This window comes from Pituophis catenifer, unplaced genomic scaffold, assembly GCF_029215685.1.
Source record: "Pituophis catenifer annectens isolate HBS135680 unplaced genomic scaffold, rPitCat1.0.hap2 SCAF_2, whole genome shotgun sequence".
Lineage (NCBI taxonomy): Eukaryota > Metazoa > Chordata > Lepidosauria > Squamata > Colubridae > Pituophis > Pituophis catenifer.
This window is the reverse complement of record NW_027256882.1, coordinates 99,675,109-99,696,515: the sequence shown is the minus strand read 5'-3', so window position 1 is coordinate 99,696,515 and position 21,407 is coordinate 99,675,109. Positions and strand designations below refer to the sequence as shown.

At 36.5% G+C, this 21,407-nt stretch overlaps 2 protein-coding genes across 2 annotated transcripts in view; one reads left to right on the top strand and one right to left on the bottom strand.

Annotated features, from left to right (window-relative positions):
• HNRNPAB (heterogeneous nuclear ribonucleoprotein A/B) overlaps nucleotides 1–7,540 on the top strand; it is a 30,930-nt gene extending 23,390 nt beyond the window's left edge. The window contains exon 8 of the mRNA XM_070937266.1: nucleotides 6,876–7,540. The gene's annotated coding sequence lies outside the window, so the exon portion shown is untranslated. The remainder of the gene's footprint in view (nucleotides 1–6,875) is intronic.
• Nucleotides 7,096–21,407, bottom strand: part of COL23A1 (collagen type XXIII alpha 1 chain) — a 285,667-nt gene continuing 271,355 nt past the window's right edge. Inside the window, exons 25-34 of the mRNA XM_070937268.1 lie at nucleotides 19,724–19,750; nucleotides 19,032–19,058; nucleotides 17,282–17,353; nucleotides 17,145–17,198; nucleotides 16,230–16,256; nucleotides 12,930–12,983; nucleotides 11,784–11,870; nucleotides 10,820–10,882; nucleotides 8,748–8,786; nucleotides 7,096–7,180 (exon numbers count right to left, since the gene is read on the bottom strand). Of these exons, the coding sequence (XP_070793369.1) occupies nucleotides 7,127–7,180; nucleotides 8,748–8,786; nucleotides 10,820–10,882; nucleotides 11,784–11,870; nucleotides 12,930–12,983; nucleotides 16,230–16,256; nucleotides 17,145–17,198; nucleotides 17,282–17,353; nucleotides 19,032–19,058; nucleotides 19,724–19,750 (504 nt within the window). The 3' untranslated portion in view covers nucleotides 7,096–7,126. The remainder of the gene's footprint in view (nucleotides 7,181–8,747; nucleotides 8,787–10,819; nucleotides 10,883–11,783; nucleotides 11,871–12,929; nucleotides 12,984–16,229; nucleotides 16,257–17,144; nucleotides 17,199–17,281; nucleotides 17,354–19,031; nucleotides 19,059–19,723; nucleotides 19,751–21,407) is intronic.

Genomic DNA, 21,407 nt, shown 5'->3' with positions numbered 1-21,407 from the left:
AAATCAAGGTTGACTCAGCCTTCCATCCTTCTGAGGTCAGTAAAATGAGGGCCCAGTTCGTGGGGGGCAATATGCCGATTCTGTAAACTGCTTAGAGCTGTGATGGTGAACCTATGGCATGAGTGCCAGGGATGGCACGCAGCACCCTCTTTGTGGGCATGTGAGCCATCGTCCCAGCTCAGTTCCGCCGCGCATGTGCACACACCTCCTGCCATTCAGCTGGTCTTTGGGCCTCTGCTGCGCATGCGCAGGGGGTGGGGTTCATGTGGGGGAAGCGCATGCATGTGAGGCATGGCGCATGTGAGGCAGATGCCCATGGGCGTGGTGCATGCGGAGGGCATACATGCATTGCATTTTGGAGGTTCAGGCATGCACACATTTGCACGTGCACGCTTTGGTCACTTGATTGGGAAAAGATTAGCCATCACTGGCTTACAGAGTGCTGTGAAGCAGTTATAAGTCTAAATGCTATTGCTATCTGTAAGCAATGAATGTGCTGTCCCTGCTTTAGGTACTCCCCCCTCGCCCCATCTTTCTTAATTTCCCCTCCCCTCTAACAATCTGTATAGCATTGGATAATATGTGGCTGAAATTGTGCTCTGCTGTGCTGAAGATTTTTTGGGTAAATGTAAACCGCAAAGTTAATCCAAGCCTGCTGTCCCTATCATTCTCCTTGGAGAATGGTTGGCGCTGTTTGGCTGAATAATCTGAATTATTATTACTATATAAGATTATTATTATCGAATGTTTGTAAATAAAATAATCTTCAAGTAATTATTTCAGAAATATAGGCCTGGTTAATATAACACTCTTTTTGGATTGAAAAAAATTAATATAACTCTTATTTTTACTTGAAATATTTGCTTGAGATATAATCAGTTACAAATGCTGCAGTATAGAATAATCATAGAAAACAATCGGTACAAGAAGCAGTTTATTTTAAAACTGTTCAAGTATCAACTCTTACTACAGATTAAAACACAAAACAGTCGATACACTGCCAGATAATGCAGTGATTGTTGTAAAATTTACAGAACAAGCAGTACAATTCTTAATAATGAGTAATACTGTATTAATGCCTTCATTTAAAAAATAATTGTTCCCCTATATTACAGCTAGATATACCACTTCTTTTGGCATGTACACATTAGAAATTATACAAAGAAATCAGTAACAGTGAGATATGACTGCTGTATAAAATATTACCCTCTTTGTTTTGAAACAAAGCTTTACATTTTTTTGAATCTCAGAAGAGGGTTTCCAATATAAACATGAATTACATTCACAGTTATGTTTGCCTTGTATCTGTGTCTAATTTATTTAATGTCTTGAGATTATTTGCACGAAAATAAAATGTAGATGGTCAGTTTAAAAAATTAGATACCACATTTATATTATACCTATTCAGCTTAAGCTGAAATGAAGGAAGTTTGAATTAATGCATCTTACCCTGACACAGTTTAGATATTGTATCCACCTACCATGACTGAATTTATCTTCCTGCAATTCTCAAATCTAGTTGAGAGATTTGGGAAGTGGAGGAAAGAGACATTCCAGGTTATCTTTGGAGAATGTGTGGTGGAGAAAGACAAAGATAACTTCCCTTGCATGCATTGCTGGTAATGACTTAGGTATAGCCAAGGTAGCTGCTTAACATATTCTCAAATCTGGACTAGAAGCCAGTCCTCTGACTTGTACTACCTGAACATCTGGGTCTGCCAGCAGAGAGGAATAGAAAATGATATCTGGAAGAGCATGATTCAGTAACAGGTAACTGAGATGCTTATCCATCTATCCATCCATTCATCCTTCTTATTTTCAAGAGAGACACCAGATCCTCAGGTGATACAAGTAACTCTTGTTGGATCTGCCTGCCAGGACAAGATCTGATTCACCAAATCTGTCTGAATTCCTATCAGCCTTAGCCAGTTATGGATGCTGTAGACAGAAGTTATAGTCCAACAGCCTCTGGCTTTAGGCAGTGCATAGTGCTGATGAGTTATTAATAACAGCAGTAAATTCTCACACATGTCGGGCTAAGCTATTGTTTTATATTGAGGTTTCCTTAGAAATCTAAAGGGCAAATAAGTGGGATTTCAATCTAATTTCAGCTGAACTGAGTCAAAAGGCAGAACAATTATTTTTGTAGTAGCAACAATGTATGTGTGGAATAAATGCAAAAGGTTTGCAAAACACCATGAATAAATTGATTGTGAGACATTCCCCTCCATTTGAGTCCTACATTTATAAATCAGTAGTTGAAGTTTAGATCAAATTTGGAATTGGTTTAAAAGATTTTTAACGCTTTGTTTTGGGTTAAAGCTAATCGTGGCTGAACACTGTATTGAGAAAATAGACATGATAGAACCCAAATTAAATGCTATCAAGTCTGTAGACGCTTCAGCATGAGAATCTAAATCATGTATATTATGCTTCACCAATTCTATTTCTTCAATAAGACTTTATTGAGGATTAATTTGCGCTAGTTATGAATAGATAATATATACTTAATTCATTCAGAGCTACGCTACAGTCAAGCTACTCCTTGACTTAGTAACAGAGCCCACAATTTTGGTCATAAATTGTAAGGGTCATAAAGCAGGTCATCACGACTTGACCAAATTTTATAAAAAATGTTGTGACCATATTGTTCACTATAAGGTGTTTTTGTTGGAAATTGGAAATAAATACCAGTTTCTGGCAAAAGCATATTAAATTACAGTCATGTGACCATGGGGTACTGCACATAACTTTAAATACAAGCCAGTTGCCAAGTGCCCAAAATGCGGTCTTCTGACCATGGGGGAGGGACATTGGAACTTCAAATCTGGTCGTCAGTCCCATTTTCAGATCTATTGATTGGCTGCAAGTCAAGAATTTCTATCTGTATATGTTTTACAGCTCATTTGTGTAGTAAAGTAAGATCAAGAGTTATATATGGTAAGTTTTTATTTATATAAACTGCCTACCACTCCAAATTAATTTAGTCAATAAATGTCAGTTACTGAGTATGTTCTGTATTACCAGAAGATAATACCAAATAAGTATATAATTATTATATTTCAATATTAATAACTTCACAGGACATTACAATGGAAGACTTTTTGAGTGACTACCGTGTTTCCCCAAACATAAGACCCTGTCTTATATTTTTTTGAACCCCAAAATAAGCGCTTGGCCTTATTTTCGGGGAGGTCTTATTATTTTGGGGCACGTGGAGCAAGACAGGGATCCTTTTGCTGTCTTACCTGATTTCCAGCTCTGTCTCCCTAACCCTAACCAGAGGAAATGGCAGGGACCGGCTGCACATGCATTTAAGTATTTTTGGGGAGTGCTTATTTTCGGAGGGGCTTATTTTAGCACATGCACTGAAAAGCTCGACTGGGCTTATTATCAGGGGATGTCTTATTTTCGGGGGAAACAGGGTAATTCAATATCATTTTTTAGATGAGAGTTACTACACTATAATGTGGATATTATATAAAGGATAGTTGGATTAAGCTGATATGTTCAAAGATTATCCCCAAAAATGAAAACTGTAAAATGGTGCTACAAACAAGATAAATATGTTGTCTGGGTATTAGTTAACATTTCTTTCTCCAAGATAATGCCACTTGTTTATCATGTTCAATTCTGCTAACATCTAACGGTGATTTGCCAACTTAACTATCCTTACATAGAATAAGTAGGATATTTCTATTCATCTTATTATTTTCAAGACTCATTTCATTTACTAAAATATATAGTACTGCTAAATGAGGATGTACTCAGGAAGGAGCTAAAAAATGTCAAGATGATGGCCACAATGAAGCAATCAAAATCCCTTTATATACGCCTCTTTTTTGTGTATTCATCATTTTAATTGTTTTGATCCCCCAAACCAGACAATCATCCTGATAAATTTTTTAAAAAGAATATCCAAAGAATCATTTTTTCCATAACATTTTTGCTTGTTTTATTGGTAGTTTTCTTTACTTTGTTTTTTGTATCTTTATTCTGATGCAATTTCCTTAAAAAATTACTAAATGCTAAACCAAAAACTAATCTCATTAACTGAAATGAGAGTATTCTAGGAGAAAAATGCCTGCTAACGTTCAACATTTTATTATTTTCAGCACTTTAGAATAGTTTCCCCACAATTATCCATACCACAAAATGTGACACTGATAAATATTTTGAAAGGAATATGCAAAGAATCTCACTAGCTACCATGAAATTAAACTAATTTCAGAGTTATCTGGCAGAAAAACATCCGCATATTTTCTTTCATAAATCTTTTGCTTAGGATGAGATTTAAAACTCATACTGTGATACATATTAATTGTTAAATTATTAATATATTGCTACAGTTTCTATGTAATAGGTGCAAGATATGAATGTGTGAGAAAATATTCTGGAAGATATAGGACACTATGGACTTTCATACCATACATGTTGAGGGAGGGCCATCTGGCAAAGTTTTTTTGTACCAGAATTTTCTAATAATAAGTAGGGAGCGTAGTCCAAGGACATGTGAGAGGTGGCTGAGCATACTGTGCTTTGTTTTCTAATTGTCAAATTAGTTTACAACTGCCATTTTCTTCCCCCTCATCCGAGTTGGAGTTCTTAACTAGAATAAGCCTCAGGACCTCTCAACCAGTGCTACCTAAAATTATTTAAAATAAATGCATTTTTGCCAAATCCTTACAGCTGTGTAGAAAGGGAAGATTTCTTTTAACGGGAAATATCAAAGAGGCATTGAGTTTTTAACAAGATATTTTTAGAGTTCTCATAAAAGTTGGAAAATTATCATTATGAATGATATCCCCATCTTGAGAATTTCCTGGTTCTGTGCTGAAAACATGGGCCTGAACTTAATTCCCTCATACCTTCTGTGTACTTTCCCTAGACTACTATGTGCTCTATTTTTGTTAAGAAGAGTAGCAGATATATAGTATTAAAATAAGAATGAATGAAATATCTTGCCATGGTAAGAGTGGAAGAGAAAGACTAGGAAGTCATAATATTTAACTTCTCTTTTTCTTAATTCAGTTATATCTTCATTTAACTAAACTGATGTTTAATGCTATACAAAACTAAATGTCATATAGGCCTCAAAAAAACCATAAACTAACTTCGACAACCAAATGAATTAACACAGTGAAGCAATGTTAACTTTATAATCTCAAATTTTAAGAAACTTGTGCATCTTCTCCTGTGAAGACTTGTACAGTAGTTTAAAGTATTGAAGCTTGTCTAGAGTACTTTAAAAACATTTACAACAGAAAGAACAGACATTCCTGCCAAAGATTCATAGAATAGGGGCCCTGTCTATACAAATGGGGAGCCATTGCATCATCCTGAAATAAATTCGAATCAGTAATGCCAATCAGTATTTTTGGACATCCTTAAATTTATTTTTGGGAATGAGGGCTAAAACTGAGAATCAGGATAAAACCAATTAGTACTAAGATAAAATGAGAAGGGAAAAACATGCTTTCTTTCTATGTATGGTTAAAACCATACATTACAATGCCTCTTGGTTTCTATATCATGTTAATGCTAATTGTACCATTGTAATTAAACTGATTTTTGCTGGTGCTTGAGAATTTCAAACAATATTCTGATTAGCCATAAAGGAATTGCTATCAGGTTAAACAGGAATAATTTCTGTTCGTACATCTTTCTAGGCAAAAATTACGAAATTATTCCTCAAATCTTTTTGCATTCATTTTGGAGTTCATGAAACTTTGTGACCTTGGAAAACAAGCATCTTTTAAGATTGTTTAGCTCTTCAGCATTTTATACTTTGAATAAAATATTGAATAATCAAAACTTGTAATTTGAAACCTATGGCAGGTTACGTGATTCAGTTGCATCCCAGAAGATTTTTATGAATGGGAGAGCTACTGTCTGTGAAAGACTACTGATATAACTATTCAATATTTTATTTGAAATTCTGGTTTAATGGGCTAATTCTGGTGAAAGGAAGAGGCAACACTTGCTATTTCTCCCAAGGCTTAAGATACCCTCTGGGTCTTGATACAGAAAGGTCAAATGGCAAAAATCCCTGCTCCCTTTGTGCAAGTAAGCTGGCAGTCTTGTAGGCTGCCAGTCAAAGAACAGTACTGGCCAATGCAATGTCTGTTAGAGAGAACAATGACCATGTAGATGTTCTCCTAAGCAAGAACACTACTTTCTTCCAATGATATTAGTAGACTGTGGGAAACTGTAGAAATCTCTGCTTGTTATAAGCAGAATCTTCAGACCATTGTGAGCAAGGTGAATTTTTTTGGAATTAGTAACTGAATTATAACTACAATAACTAGAATGGATTTCATATTGAACGATGTCATAATCCACTTAATATAATTTCATAGATGCAGTTTTGGGACTGAAATAATACAGTGTTGTATATAGAGATATTTGGCTTTTTATGCAAACTTTTTTGAAGCAGGAAAGATGTACCTGTAACAAATATAATTTGCATAAAATGTGGAGCTCAGCTTTTTTCCTTCTGAAAAGAGCCATTTCTATCACCAGGTTAATTACAAATGCTTTAACAATAGGTTGTTTCACGTTGCTCTTATAATCTTATATATTACAATAGAAACATTCATATTAAATGGGTGTGATGAACACTCACTGGTGAGTTGGTGGGAATAACATTTTTCGTGTTTATTGAGTTCTGTTATTCCAGAAGAATAAGCAGCACAATGGGTATCTTTTCCAAGTTTGCAAAAGAGAGCAGTCATGATAGGATTTTTGTTTTTAAAGCAAAAATTATTATTTTTCAAATCTATACATTGAGATGAATATTACAACGTATCCTTCATTTTATTAAAATAAAAAAAGATTTGATAGTTGAAGTGTTCCATGTTTTTGAATTTCTGCAGTAAAATAAAGTTCCACAAAGGAATCTTTCAAACTTTAGTCACAGACTGAAGATGTGAAGTGGGGTTTTTCCCAGAGATGATGCTTTCTTCTGGAGGAGAAGCAGCCACGGGTCATGAAACGGATCAGAGTGACCCAGGATGAAACTAGTTTCTTCAAGGTTGAAGCAAGTAGCAACAAGTGTGGCTATAGTTGTGTTACCTTTCCAGATTGGAAATTCTTCCTACGTTCATCCACAAGGTTTGTTCAATTTCTAGGGCTGAATCTTTTTTTTCTTTTTCGTTTTCTCTCCCTTTTCTGCCTGTGTCTATGTGCAACGGGGTTAGAAAGTTGAAAGCTAAAAAGATTGTCCAGGGATATTCTTTCTCCATGCAATAAAGCAAATATTTTCAGTATGGTTAATCCACACATCAGCATTAGCAGCAAGTGACATCTATTCCTGACTGTTTTAGAATGTTGAATGCTTCTGTGTTTCTGCATGTGTGTATGTGTGTGTGTGTATGGTCTGTCTTGTGGCTCTCAGGAATGTTCATATTTTAAAAAGTCCATAGATGACAATATCCAGTATTAGAAGATCAATATATTACTGTTGAAAACATTGTTTTTGTGACTTTTTCCTCTTTTTGTATAAAAAAAATAATAAAAATAGACATTTATCTCACTATTATTTACATAGTCCATGCGTGTAGAATCACTGCAAAATAAAACAAAGCAATGCATGTTTTAAAACAGGCAGGCAGGCAGGCATTTTTCTCTCACAGACTGTTTCATCAAAATGCAGTTTCTTTAAATATGTCATTAAAAACAAGGCATTTTTGAAGTGCTGTTAGGGGACACGTAGACAAGCCTTGAAACATTATAAAAAATCTACCGGTATATTTTCAGTGTTCACGGCAGATGTATGAAGACATAAAGAGAAAAGCACATTTCCTATTTCTCTTTCAAAGACAAATGGCAAAGTATATTTTAGAAATAGGAACATGTCATTTATATGTTTGATAAAGAGTTGGGGGAGATAGCAAGGACACAAAAAGGAGTTGTGGAAGTCATCCCACTATCTGTGTTTTGCTGCTGGGTACTAAAACACATGTAAAGTAGCAAAATTAATCTTGTTATTCTGACAGTGAACAATTGTGCTTTTCAACCTCAAGGCAATTAGAAGGCCTCTTTTATTTATGAAGATCAATGTATGTGAATCAAAATGTGGGTAAAGAAAGTTTTATGTTAAGGAGGAAAGTTGTTGCTTCTCTGCCAGAAACCCTCCTTCCAGTCTCATGAGCCAAGTTCATGGGCTTGCTTAAAACAAACGGTTAAAAGTACATTAAAAATAAATATAAAAGAAACTGAAAAGGAAGATGCAAAATCATATTGAAACAGAAGTAAAGCCAGATTTTTATGCATTCCACATAATTGTTATTGTTAACTATAATTTGAAATTTGACATACATAGGAAGTATTTGCTTGTCTCTGACTTAGTCCTCTTTTATATTGATATTAATACACAGCCATAAGCCCTATTCATCTGTTATGAAAATGAGAAAATCAACCTGCATTCAAGGCTTCAATGTATTAGCCTTACTTTCCCTATGAGGAAGATAAACACCTGCAGTGGAGAATCTCTTCTATCCAGTGAATATTTCTTTAGTGGTTTCCGAAAATTAGAATAATCATATGAAGAGCCTCTCCATTCTACACATGGGAGGCAATACAAATGGGTCATCCCAGGGCAAATCAACAGGGCTATGAAAGCACAAAGATCCAGATTTACTTCAGTTTATTTAGTTGCTTACAACTGAATATACTGTGTTATTGCTCTTGCTTAACAACAATCCAAATTCAGGACAAAAAGAAAATCTAAAATATATTTATAATACCTTGTGCCAACATCCTGGTACCGGTAATCCATCTGGACCCTGTAACGAAATAAAGAATCATTTTGTATTATTGGAAAACAGCTAAGAAACAAATGCCATTTCATTCCTGATGACTCTGGAAAGTCTACAGCAGCTACAGTACCATGAAGAGCAGCTAATGTGAAGACCCATGCAGAAATCATGTGCTGGTTTGAAGAAAAGTAGTATATCGGAACGAACAATGTTCTATTAGTTAATAACCATTAAAACAATCAAATATCTGGATTCTCCCACACATTTATTTTCTCAAGGTGTTTTGATTTATGGAATCACATGAATCTTTGAGATAGGAAAAGCTATATTGTAGCTAAATTATATCCACCGGTGCAGTCTGTAGGAAGTACCATTGAATTTAACTCCACAGCAGGTTCTGACAGAAGTTTAAAAGGCTATATCCTTAAAATGAGAGAGGGAGCAATGTTTAGGAAAATCCTAGCATTATCTTAGGTTTTTTTAAATTATCCTCCATGTCCATCTTTTCAGTTTACAACTATCAATTGGAGGGACACACGATACAGTAGCTATGTAAACATTAGAACAGCTATGCACAACATGCTCAAAAGCCCCTCAACCAATTTTGCACAAACAAGATGTGCTTCATAAAGCTTGTGGCATCTAAGATAAAATACAGTAAGTGAAACTATTTATGGAACTTGACATCAGATTTTAGACTTTGCAATTTTCTCCTAAGCATCTGATGGGGTAATTTAATGGCAACCACTAAAGCTGATCCATCACTGATTACAAAATTCCTCTGACTGAGGAATTGGAGAAGACCTGAGGTTTTTGGTTTTTTTTTAAAAAAAAGTCAACCATGATATAGATGGAGGAGACCAGAAGACAGGACTGACAAAGCAGACCTAATTGGGAAGAGGTGAGTTGGAATATCCTCCCAATCCAGGATTTTGTTGAGATTTTCAGAGTTTGTCCTGAGCATCTGTATGTAGCATTAACTGTTTTATATAGTTCAACCAATACAAACTTTAATAATTCAATGAACTAAGTAAGATACGTATTGTTCAAAGGGACAATGGTGAGATCAAACAACATTGAAAAATATCTTATAAAGCAAATAGCTTGTTAGGAAGTAAAAGAGTGATTTGAAATGGCCCAGATTTAGATTTAAGAAGAAAATGTCCTGGCACTTTGAATCATCCCCATTTCCCACTAATTATTAAGATGTGACAGCTATATTTCTGTGGATCATACAATCAGCCCAATCAAACCTCCTTTCTCAGGGCCAAAGCAAAGATAGAGAAGAAAGGAAAAGCAAGTACCGCAGAAATCAAGGAGCCCATAATATTAACACAAAGGAAAAATAGCCATACATTATGAACATTTGGCTGGATATTATTGCTAAAACACAGATCTGTATACTTGTATTACTGCAGCAACATATAACATGTCAATTAAATGTTTGTCTTTGACAACATTCTGTGTGAAATCACAAGTCAACTTGTTCTTACAGTCTAGCAGCTTTTAAAACATTTTAAACACACACACAGAGAACAAATGACTTGCCTTTGTGACTGGCTGTGTTACAGAATGTTGTATTCTATAGTCAAAGTAGTAGGATGCTGATCCAAACTTTGGAAGACTTTTAAGATGGGACTACAGAAATCCCAAATGAAATGTTTTGAGAAAGGTGTGGAGCAAAAATTATATACAATAGCAAGATCTTGGGAATGTATGGAATCTGTGTGAGACTCCTAATTTGGCATAGTTTTATAAATACTATGATTCAGGTTTCTGCTTCTTGGTATCTTTTTAAATGGAAAAACCAGAGACTCAAACAACCCTGCACCATGCCTAGCTTTTGTTTGGAATGCCAAGGAGGCTGTGTCAAGCTGCTTCCAGAGCATGCATTGGGGAAAATTTTGCTTGAGAACCTACATTTATCCCTTTAATGCTATGTCTTTCAATGGTACCGGATGCTATAAAATATATACTCAGGCTGGGAGGAAGGGAGAAAATGGGAATCTGCAAGCAGAAAAAGTCATGCAGGAGAAGGAAGGAAGAGAAAGATACTGTACCAAAGGACAGAGCATTTCCACACCATCCAGTTCTGGTAAACCTGGCTCCCCTTTAAAAATGAACTGTTAATTGAAAATGGAGAAAAGGTTAATAGGAAAGGAAGAAGGAACAGAAATAGAGTAAAATTCAGATGTTGACTGAAACCTTATAGGTGGAGTGGTCAACTCCCAAGAAGAAGCCTTCTAGTGATGAAGTGCCATGACCTAATGGAGCTGTTCAATTTCTTTCAACCCTAACCTCTTTTGTTTTGTTTTGTTTTGTTTTGTTTTGTTTTGTTTTGTTTTGTTTTGTTTTGTTTTGTTTTGTTTTGTTTTGTTTTGTTTTGTTTTGTTTTAAAGAGAGGGAACAGGAGCAGAAGGAAGGCTGTTCCATTTCCTCTCAAAGACCTACATTTTGGGGAGGGATTTTGGGTGTTTTAAAAAGTGGACATTGGAAGCAGTTTGACTTGCAGAGACCTCCTACTCCTTCTGCCACCCTTATTTTTGGAGGGCAGGGGCAGGGAACCACAATAATGGTGTCATTGGAAATGGCATTTTGGTGATATGACCAAAATTAGAAGCCACAGCTAAGGGACTCTGAAGCTGACCACAGCCTGCTAGCTGCCCACTTTTGCTGTAGAGACTTCAGGACAGTCAGGATAAAACTGACAGGTGACAGGAGGAACAACAAAGGCCTGTCTGTTTTTTAATGAAGCAAAGCTTTATGTGGTATTGTCCTAAAATGGCAGGCGAGGAGTGTGGCTTTTAGGATGGCTTGTGAGATGTTTTTAGCCATCTGTTCAATATTAGGGAGCAAAAGCACATTCTAGTCTGTGGCATAAGAAAGGCCAATAATCAGAAGTATTAGCATTCACTTAGACACTTTGTTCCACACAGCCTCTCCAAAATATTTTGAAATAGTTTGCTTCTTATACTAAAGTTTTCAAACACATCAAGAATATTCCTCCCCAAAATAAAATCATACCACTGGGCAAGGCTGATCTAATCCAGGAGGGCCTGGTTCTCCTTTTTGTCCCTTTGCTCCTTTTCTGCCCGGCAATCCTCTTTCTCCCTGTTGACATTAAAATAAAAAGATACATATATTCTTAAAGAATTTGAATGACAAATGTCTCAACCTTCAGCTAGCACCTAGTTCTTCTTAGTTTTTGCATAATAGAATGCTCTGTCTATTTGCATTAAATGACTGACACAGCTTCAGACCCTTCCTATAGAAACATTTGACTGATATAAATAATGGATACAAAGCAGTGATCCAAGAAATTAGCTCAATAAAAATTAAGATGCCTTCTCTTACTATAGAGGACTGTCTTCCTTATATATGACATTGTTAAGGTTTAGATTAAGATTTAGATTTAGATAAAGAAGGTTTAGATTAAGATTAGCAATTTTTTCAGGCCACCAATAAACAAACAATAATGGTCAAATAAACAAAGAATGCCCAAAATTTCACAAAATCAGCATACACATATTCTTATGGTAGATAATTATTGGTAATTCTAGGAGTTTATGACTTCTGAAAATGTTCTAGGAGTTTATGACTTCTGAAAATGTTTTATTTAAATCTGGGTACCATAAGTATCTTGCCAAGCCTAAATTATATCTGTAACTTGTAAAGAAATGTTTACAATGTGAAAAAATAAAAATGTTGGCTTAACAGAACTATGAATTATATTATGATTTATATTCATTCTTAAATGTTTTCCTATACAAATATATGGGAAATTAACATATCAAGGAAGAGGATTTAACTTTATATGTTTTTGATAAGACAATTTCCTAGAACAGATGTTTTATGAAGGTATGGGAATAAAATAAAAAAGCACTAAAATGTGTATATGTGTATTAAAAATATAAATTTTCCAGTACAAAATTTGCATGATTTTAATTATGTGAATTGTTTAAATGAAATATGTTGAGTCGGTCATTAAGGTAAAGGATAATATTTGTACAAAATACTAGATTCTGCCTTGTAGGAATATAATATGGTAAATTATCTGTCTATGCTTAATCCCATTTAGATTATATGGGAGAACAAAGGTGCAGAGATAGCTTTTTTGAAGAACTGAAAACAAGGCAAGAACTGATTCAAAGAATTAGAAATGATAGCAACCTTTTCTCCTCTTTCACTTTTTTCTCCTTTTTCTCCTCGGAGGCCAGGGAAACCCTAGAAAAATAAGATGGGAACACTTAAGAGTCAAATACACAAGAATAACATTAATCATAAAACAAAAGACAGCACATTGCTTTCTTTCAAATAAGTATAGCCAAGAATCATTCCCAGAGGAAAGAAGAATTTTTTTGTGTTGATGTGTATATGCATAAGGTTGCAAACCCACAGAGATTTGTGCACACACACACACACACACAGAGTTATACACTTAATAGGGGTTCTGAAGTGTATAATATCCAAGTCTGTTAAGAAGCCACTAGATGGCGCAGAACTCAAACTCAATGAACAGGACAACAGCACTGCATTATGACATCCTTATGATAGGGACCATATGAAGAAGGTTGATATCTACTATTCAAAACCATGTGTAGTTTAGAGTTCAGTTTTAATTTACTCAGAAACTATGATTGATAGCCACTGTAATCCAGCAAACAGAAAAACTGGAAAACTTAATCTCAGGCATCCTGCTGTCTTTCAGTTTATGTCTTTTATTTATAAAACAGAAGTGAATGACCTACTTTAGGACAGCTCTTTTTTTTCAAATATTCAGCTGAAGGACAAAGTTTATTGTAAATACTACAGATAGATCTTGCCTAACAACCTTAATTGGGACCAGCAACCTTGTTGCTAACCTAAGTGGTTGTTAAAATGGGAAATTATGTGACCTTGATTGTGCTTTCTGGCTGGAAAGAGACAAGACCACTCAGTTTCACACTTTTCACTTTTGTTCGCTTTCTAAACACTCTCCTGTCTTGGGAATGTTCAAGTGCCTGCTTACTATCTTGTATACACTGAAAGCAAAGGAAATGTGCCAGAGCCTAGGCTGGGAGTCATGAGTGCACTACCAAAACAGCTTGCAGTAGTCTCTTCCTCTTCCTTCTCTCTGTTTTATGGGGAAGGAGGAAGCAAGCAATTTCTGTAGGCAGAAAAATTCTCTTGCTTGACCCCTTCCTCCCATCACCGCTCACAAAGTGGAGAGTCTGTAGAGGGATTTCAAGAGAGCAAGATGCACATCAAAAGCAACGTGATCAGAGTTGTGGATGCATGGGGGGGGGGAGAAAGCAGTTTCTGTAGACAATCTCCTTTGTCTGACTCCTTCCCACTATTGATGGCATCATCACATTGCTTTTGGGGTGTAAAACAGCAAACAGCTTGCTCTCTTGTAATCCATTCCTCTACAATCTGCTCTGCAAGGGAGTGAAAAATTCAGGTCAGGTACAGGATAGTGTGTACTGACTATAATGGCAATCATGTGAGTAAGAAAGGCTGTGAAAGTCAGAAATGGTTGGAAATTGGTTGTAAGCTAATTTCTTTAGCACTGTCATAATATATTCCCAATGAATTTCCAAGGAGGCATAAAGAGACAAAATGACAAAAAGCAGCAGAGGATAGTTAGAGCAAAAAACTAACTTTTTTTGCATGTTATTTCAAAGTATATAGGGGAGACATAAAGTGAGTCATTCTTTATGAACATTTCTACAACTCCACAAGTGGTAGATCCATATTAAAATGCCTATCTAGTAATCACAACCCACTTTTCTTGATAAACCAAAGCAGAATTAAACAAGGTAGAAATACCGGGCAGAACATGGGTTCTGGAATTATTTTCAATCTCTTAATAGTAGCTCCATTTTGGCCAGGAAGGGAGCTCAGAATAGAGCCATCAACACCTGAGCCACTGTCCACTTTCCTTCCATTGGAGCACAACAGGGTTTTAAATGGGTGTTCTTTATCTGCAGCCCCTGGCCAAATCCAATCTAGGTTTCAATGTGATCACCTTCCACAAGAGGCAGTATCAACCCCCAAGGATTCACGGGACTATCCATTATTGTTACTATATCCATAACAATGTGGAATTGCAGCTGCCAATACTTTAGCTGACATTGGCCTTCATACTCATCAAACTTCCCAATAATTTAGGATGTTGTAATGTATTGGTGTAATTAGTATATGTGCAGATCCAAGCAATATGATCTTCTGTAATTGACAGATGAAAATTTTGTCAATGTACAGGTTTTCTACGTGCTGTCCAAGATTTTTTGGTATGGCACCTAGCATGCTGATAACCACCACAGCTGGTTTATGCCATAATCTTTCAATTTCAATTTTCAAATCTTGATATTTTGTGATCTCCAATTCTTTGTCTTGTTCTATGATTCCCTAGTATTACCACATCAATTGTCCATACTTTCTCCTTTTCAACTTCAGTTCAATCTGGTGAGTTATGAGCCAAAACTATATCAGCTTGTATTCAGAAATCCCACAATATTTTAACCTTCTCATTTTTTATCACTTTTTTTAACTACCAGTTTTTCATTACAGGCACATGGTATTTTACAGATGTTCCAGTGAATCATTTTGACAAGTATATTATGTCATTGTTTATAATCAGTTTGTGTGATCTTGCATGAGCTGACTATATGATGTACTGTTTCTTCCGCTGCTTTGCACAATTTGTACTTTGAATCATTTGATGCTTTTTCAGTTCTGGTCTTTTTTATTATTTATAATATAAAATACAAAAATACAAAAGAAAATAATAGAAAAGATAGGGGAGGAAAAAGGGAAAGGAAATGTGTACAAAAGAGGGGGAAAAGAAAGAAAAGGCATTGACTTCTGACTCCCTTTGGTGCAGTAGAATAGATAGTAACATCAAACCTCAACTTTTACTTTTACATAGTAGTATAAACTAGTCATTTCAATAACAACAAACAGTTCTGGTTTTAATTGCATTACAGGAATTCCTCAACATATGACCATAATGAAGCCTGCTCATTATGGTCATATGTTATAATGGCCATAAAACAGGTCAGTCGTGTGACCAATTTTACAAGCTTTTCTGCAGTGGTCCTTAAGCAAATCTGCAATCATTAAGCAAACACCACAGCTGTTAACCAAACCAATGGTTATCTAAATCAGGAGTCCCCAACCTCTGGGCTATTTGCAACTGGGCCATGGAAACAGCAGGCCAGCGTGCATGCATCCCCATTTTCACGAGCAGTGGGCAAGTGTGTGCATGCACACTCCATTTGCATGAGCGGTGGGTGTGCGGGTATACCACTCACGTAAATGGAGCTGCACACATGTGTGCTTGCCAGTCACTCATGCATAATCATCCCCTCTCCACCCTCCCCATCGATCCACAAAGCCAGAAAGTTGGGGAACTTGGAATTGAATTACTTCCTATATTACTTGATAACATACTAATGACACTGTGTAGGTAAATTATTGATTACTTACATCTAATCCTGGTTCCCCTGGCTTTCCCTGCATTATTAAAAAAGAGAAACGGAGAACATTGATAAGATGACAGTGGAATGGCACCTTAACTGGGTTACGTTAAGTCTATAATTTATATATATATAAATACAGAATCTGGGTGTGTTAGTAGATTTAGCCTAAATGGGAAAATTAAGCAGTATCCTATTTTATCTCCTACTAATTTCCATGTATTGTATTAGGACAATGCAAACCCTTATTCAGCATAACTTTAGATTCATCAGTCATTTAGGAGGGCAAAAAGAAAGCAAATGCGATAAAAGGTTTTTAATTATTTTTGTAGATTTAAAAAAAAAATTACAAACACAGTTAGCAGATTTTCTCCTATATTTGATTTAGGCGACCTGGCTAAAATGCATCCCTGAATTTAAACCTATGAGAATCGGTGTTGTCCCTACTGCAACTGTTTGCTTCCCTGACAGAGCTGCCTTCTTTCTAAAAATGTAGATCCTTTCAGTAGATAAAAGAATTTGGGCAGAATCAAATGACCAATGATCTTTCATGACAGAAGGATTTAATCTGTTATGGTATACTAAATACCCTGTTTCCCCGAAAATAAGACATCCCCTGATAATAAGCCCAATCAGGCTTTTGAGCACATGCGCTAAAATAAGCCCCCCTGAAAATAAGCCCTCCCCGAAAATATTTAAACGCATGCACAGCCAGTCCCCGCCATTTCCTCTAGTTTTCTCCATGCGCCCCAAAATAAGACCTCCCTGAAAATAAGGCCAAGCACTTATTTCGGGGTTCAAAAAATATATAAGACAGGGTCTTATTTTTGGGGAAACGGTATATCCAAAATGTAAGTAACTTTATAGCACATTAAGAACGAGCGATGCATTTTAATGATCTTTTAAAAAAATGTTCAGTTCTTACCTTCTCCCCTTTGGTACCTGGTAAACCAATAAGTCCAGGAGTGCCAGGAGGACCCTATAGAAAATTAAAATTATCAGGAAGGTTTGGGATATCTCCTCTGCTCTACTGGGTGGGTTTCATAAGATTCTGTTACTCACATGTGGCCCAAGGGGTCCTTTTTCACCTTTATGGCCACTTTCACCTTTTGAACCCTTTGAACCATCTGAGCCCTTAAAAGGAAAACAAGTATTTTGATTAGACTTTCAAATAATCACGTGCTATTTAATAGCCTGCCTTATGTCTGCTTCATAAATCAGTTGCGTTTGCATTGAGTTGCACGGCACCCACTTTTCTCAAGGGAAATGTAAAATGGTATATTCTTTAAGAAAAGTTGCCATTTTTCCAACTCTTCATTTTATCTTCAGAGAGCCTGTTTGGTGTCGTAGTTAAGGCATCAGGCTAGAAACTGGGAGACTGGGAGTTCTAGCTTGCCTTAGGCACAAAGCCAGCTGTGTGACTCTGGGCCAGTCACTCCCACTCAGCCCTAGGAAGGAGATAATGGCAAACTACTTCTGAAAAGAAAAAAGCTTTCCAAAAAAGCTGCAAGGACTTGTCCAGACAGTCTCTGAGAATCAGGCACGATTGAACAGAAGGGGGAAAAAAAGGGATCTTCTTCATTAGAGGAAAAGAATTTGCACTTTTTTTTCAGTTTCCTGTTATAACAATATACCTTGAAAAAATTACTATTGAAAATACGTAATTCATGTCAATTAATATTTTGTCCTCACTTAAACTAAACATACCTTCCCCCAACAAAAAAGCAACAAAAATAATCTCCATATAGTCAGTAGAGAAACCCCTGTATAAATCAATGTGTTTTTGTTCAACCGACACCTGAGAGAAAAAGTCATTCCACAATGTTTGTTAGTTTTTCCAACATTTAATACATTTCAAGACTGTTTATTAGGAAATAAACAAATGTAAGGCGTGCTCCCTAGCACTGTAGAACTGAAATCCTTCTTTAGAGAAAAAAAATAGAAGAATTTGCAAACACTCTTATTCCTGACCAAAGACTCCTTTGTAAGTACAATGGGATGTATGTGCCTAATGCTTGCTTTCAAAACTCTATGCTAAATATACAGCGATTTTGGGTATTTGCATCAGAACAGGTTGAAATTAGATTTTTATGTAAGATATTCCCCCAATTTGAGTCCTCCTGATTTAGGTGAATGTTTCCATAGACTTCTTGAAAAATGTCTTTGAAAACTTATTGCAAAAGTTGTTTTATCAAAGAAATAAACTGCTGTTGATTCCACCTTCCAAATCCATAATCAGAATTGATCATCTAAATAAAATAGTTTATACTTGTACAGCCTGCCTACTTTTTCTTCAAATCAATGTGATATTTTAAATTAACTTCTCAATGCCTATGGTTTTCTTCTTGCATTCAAGATCCACTTTACAATTATAAAAAATACAAGACAACACATGATCTGTTATGTCTTTGTTTGTCAATATAGAGGTAGAAAGATTGACCATGGACAGGTAAAAAAATAGTGGGAGTGGGAGTGACTTCTAACTTCCTGCTGTCTTCTACACTGACTTTGCATATGGGAAGCTGACAGAGAGCATCAGAAATCACAATCTCATGATTGAAGCTGCCTGTGGCAATTCTGCAATGGAGACAAGTATGCAAATACAACTGGTCTGAAGATCTTTGAAATTTCAGGCACCCAGGAATAAACGGGTCCTGGATTTTCTATGCATTCTGTTAAGTTAGCAGATTTGAGGTACCTTGATTCAAAAATGGTTGCCCTGTGATGCACCGTTTCAACTCATTGAAGTTGAAACGGATAAATAGATAGGAGAGGTTTAGCAATATATAGATTAAAACTTTTTATGACACACCTTTTGTCCTTGACTTCCTTGAGGCCCCTGCAAGATAACAATAGAACATTTGAAAATAAGACCTTTTTAAAGCTACAGATTTATATCTACTTGTAATCCACTTGTGTCCCTTCTCTCACTGAAGGTGCTTCAGTGCAGTTGAAGATTATGTGGAATGAGAAGATGTTTTCTCATTGTTCTTTGGAACAGCCTCACTTGTCACTGTTGAGACAATAGTTGCTCACTCTTTCGTCCTTTTCAGAAGAGACTAAAAATTGAACTATTCCAAACAGTCTTTGTAGACCATTTGGGTTTGAAAGCTGGAAGTGAGTTTTGAGGTCATGTTATTAGATAATCTATAACACTGCCCCAGGACAGGGTGGAGAGCTTGGCCATAAAAATTGGATCCTCAGGTGGCCTATAGCTCCATGAACTGCTATTGATACATGCATATACAGGGTCTCCAAGTAGCAACTTTAAAGGGGGTTCTTGATGGAGAGAATGGAGTGTGACCTATGTGCAGAAATTATAGACTCATAGAAGGGCTGATGAAGGGATGAAGGAAAAATATCTCAGCAAGTGATATTCCTTTGGGAATTTTATAAATAAATAAAATGAAGTGATGTCATGCATTATTATAATGGCCATCAATGTGACACATATTAGTGGAAATATATGTACTATTGTCCCAGGTTTAGCTATTAAGGACTCACCTTATGTCCTTGTGTTCCTTGAGGACCCTAGAGACAACAAGTATTCATTTGTAAAATATTCTACAATAATATTGGAAGTTTGAAACATTTATGCTTAAAATGTCAGCATTACAAAGCCAAATTTCCCCAATCCCAGATTTTTCCAAGATAACTTATACTTGCTGGGAACAAAGTAGTTTTACATCAATATTTGTGGGGCCCTATTACTCATTCCTGTTAATGTTATTAGCAATACCCAATATTAAAAACTCAATTCTAAGTGTTTGTTACCTTGGTATGCAGGAATACTTCATCTTGTATTCAAAACTATTTCCTAATTTTATCTCTCAGATACATGTGAAACTGATAATAAATATTTAATTATATTTCTAAGCCAATGCATCAGTCTAAGGTTTAGCTTCATAATCACCAAAACAAACAAAAAAACAAACAAAAACATGTTAAAAGGTGGGTTTGGCTCCCAAATGTTGAGGGTATCATTCTACATTTGCCCAACAGTCCACATACATAAATAGGCATTTAATTCAGGAAGGTTTGTACAATTGCATTGTACATGTAATCTTTATTAATTACTTGTACAAGTAATCTTGGGTTATGACCCTAATTGGGACTAGAATTTCCATCAGTAAGTAAAGTAGTAGTTAAGCTCATGTTGGAAGTTGCAAGCCCTTTTCTGAGGCCTTACAGGAAGAAGGCTAGGCTGAGCAAACAGAGGGTCTATGGCAGTGGTGGGATTCAGCCAGTTTGCACCACTTCGGGAGAACCGGTTGTTAACTTTCTGAGCAGTTTGTCAAACTGGTTATTGGAAGAAATCGTTAGGGCAGAGAACCGGTTGTCAAATTACTTGAATCCCACCACTGGTCTATGGGTATGCTCAGTTGGCACTGAGATTGCTGCCACCCCTTCCTGAAGTCCACAGGCCAGTTCCCTAAGAACACTTCAAAATGAGCTGAGGAGTGTGTGCCTCTGTGAATCTCTTCATGTGAAGGCCTCTGTGAAGCCCTCATCTCACTACTTCTTTCAGTTCCACCATCACACAAAAAGCACCTCCTGAACAACTGCCATCTTTGCCCAGGGAGTTGTTGCTGCCTCGTTGGAACATTGCACTGTCCTCTTCGTGGTCTATGGGCTCCTTAGAATCCTGCTCTGCCAGCTATGTCCTGCTGCATCCTCCCTGGCTGGACCTGGTGAGCTCTCTTTGACAGATGAAGCTCCACTGTCCTTTGGCACTGTAGGTATCCTGAGGATGGATCCTTGTCCAGCCCCTCGAACTTGGATCAGCAGTGGGGGAAGAAGATGGCGAAGGTCAGCAGGAGGCAGTGACGGGAGGGTGGCAAAGGTAGCCAAGCCAAGCAGGGTGGCCCAAAAGTCAGATATGGCAAGAGATAGGCAGGTGGGGGGACTTGAAGTAGAAGCAGTTTATGTAGGACAGGAGAAAGTGACCATGGGATGCTGCAACCAGCTGTAAATGTGGGCTGGTTGCCAAGTGCCCCAAAATTGATCACATGACTGCACTGCACTGGCCAGAATTTGAGGACCAGTTGTAACTACCATTCATCCAGCAATGTCATAACTTTGAAGGGTTGCTGAATGAATGGACGTAACTCGGGGGCTATCTGTAAATGCTTGGAATGATCATCAAAGGTTGGTTTGTTTGTTTTTATTCAAAGATCTGCTTGATTGG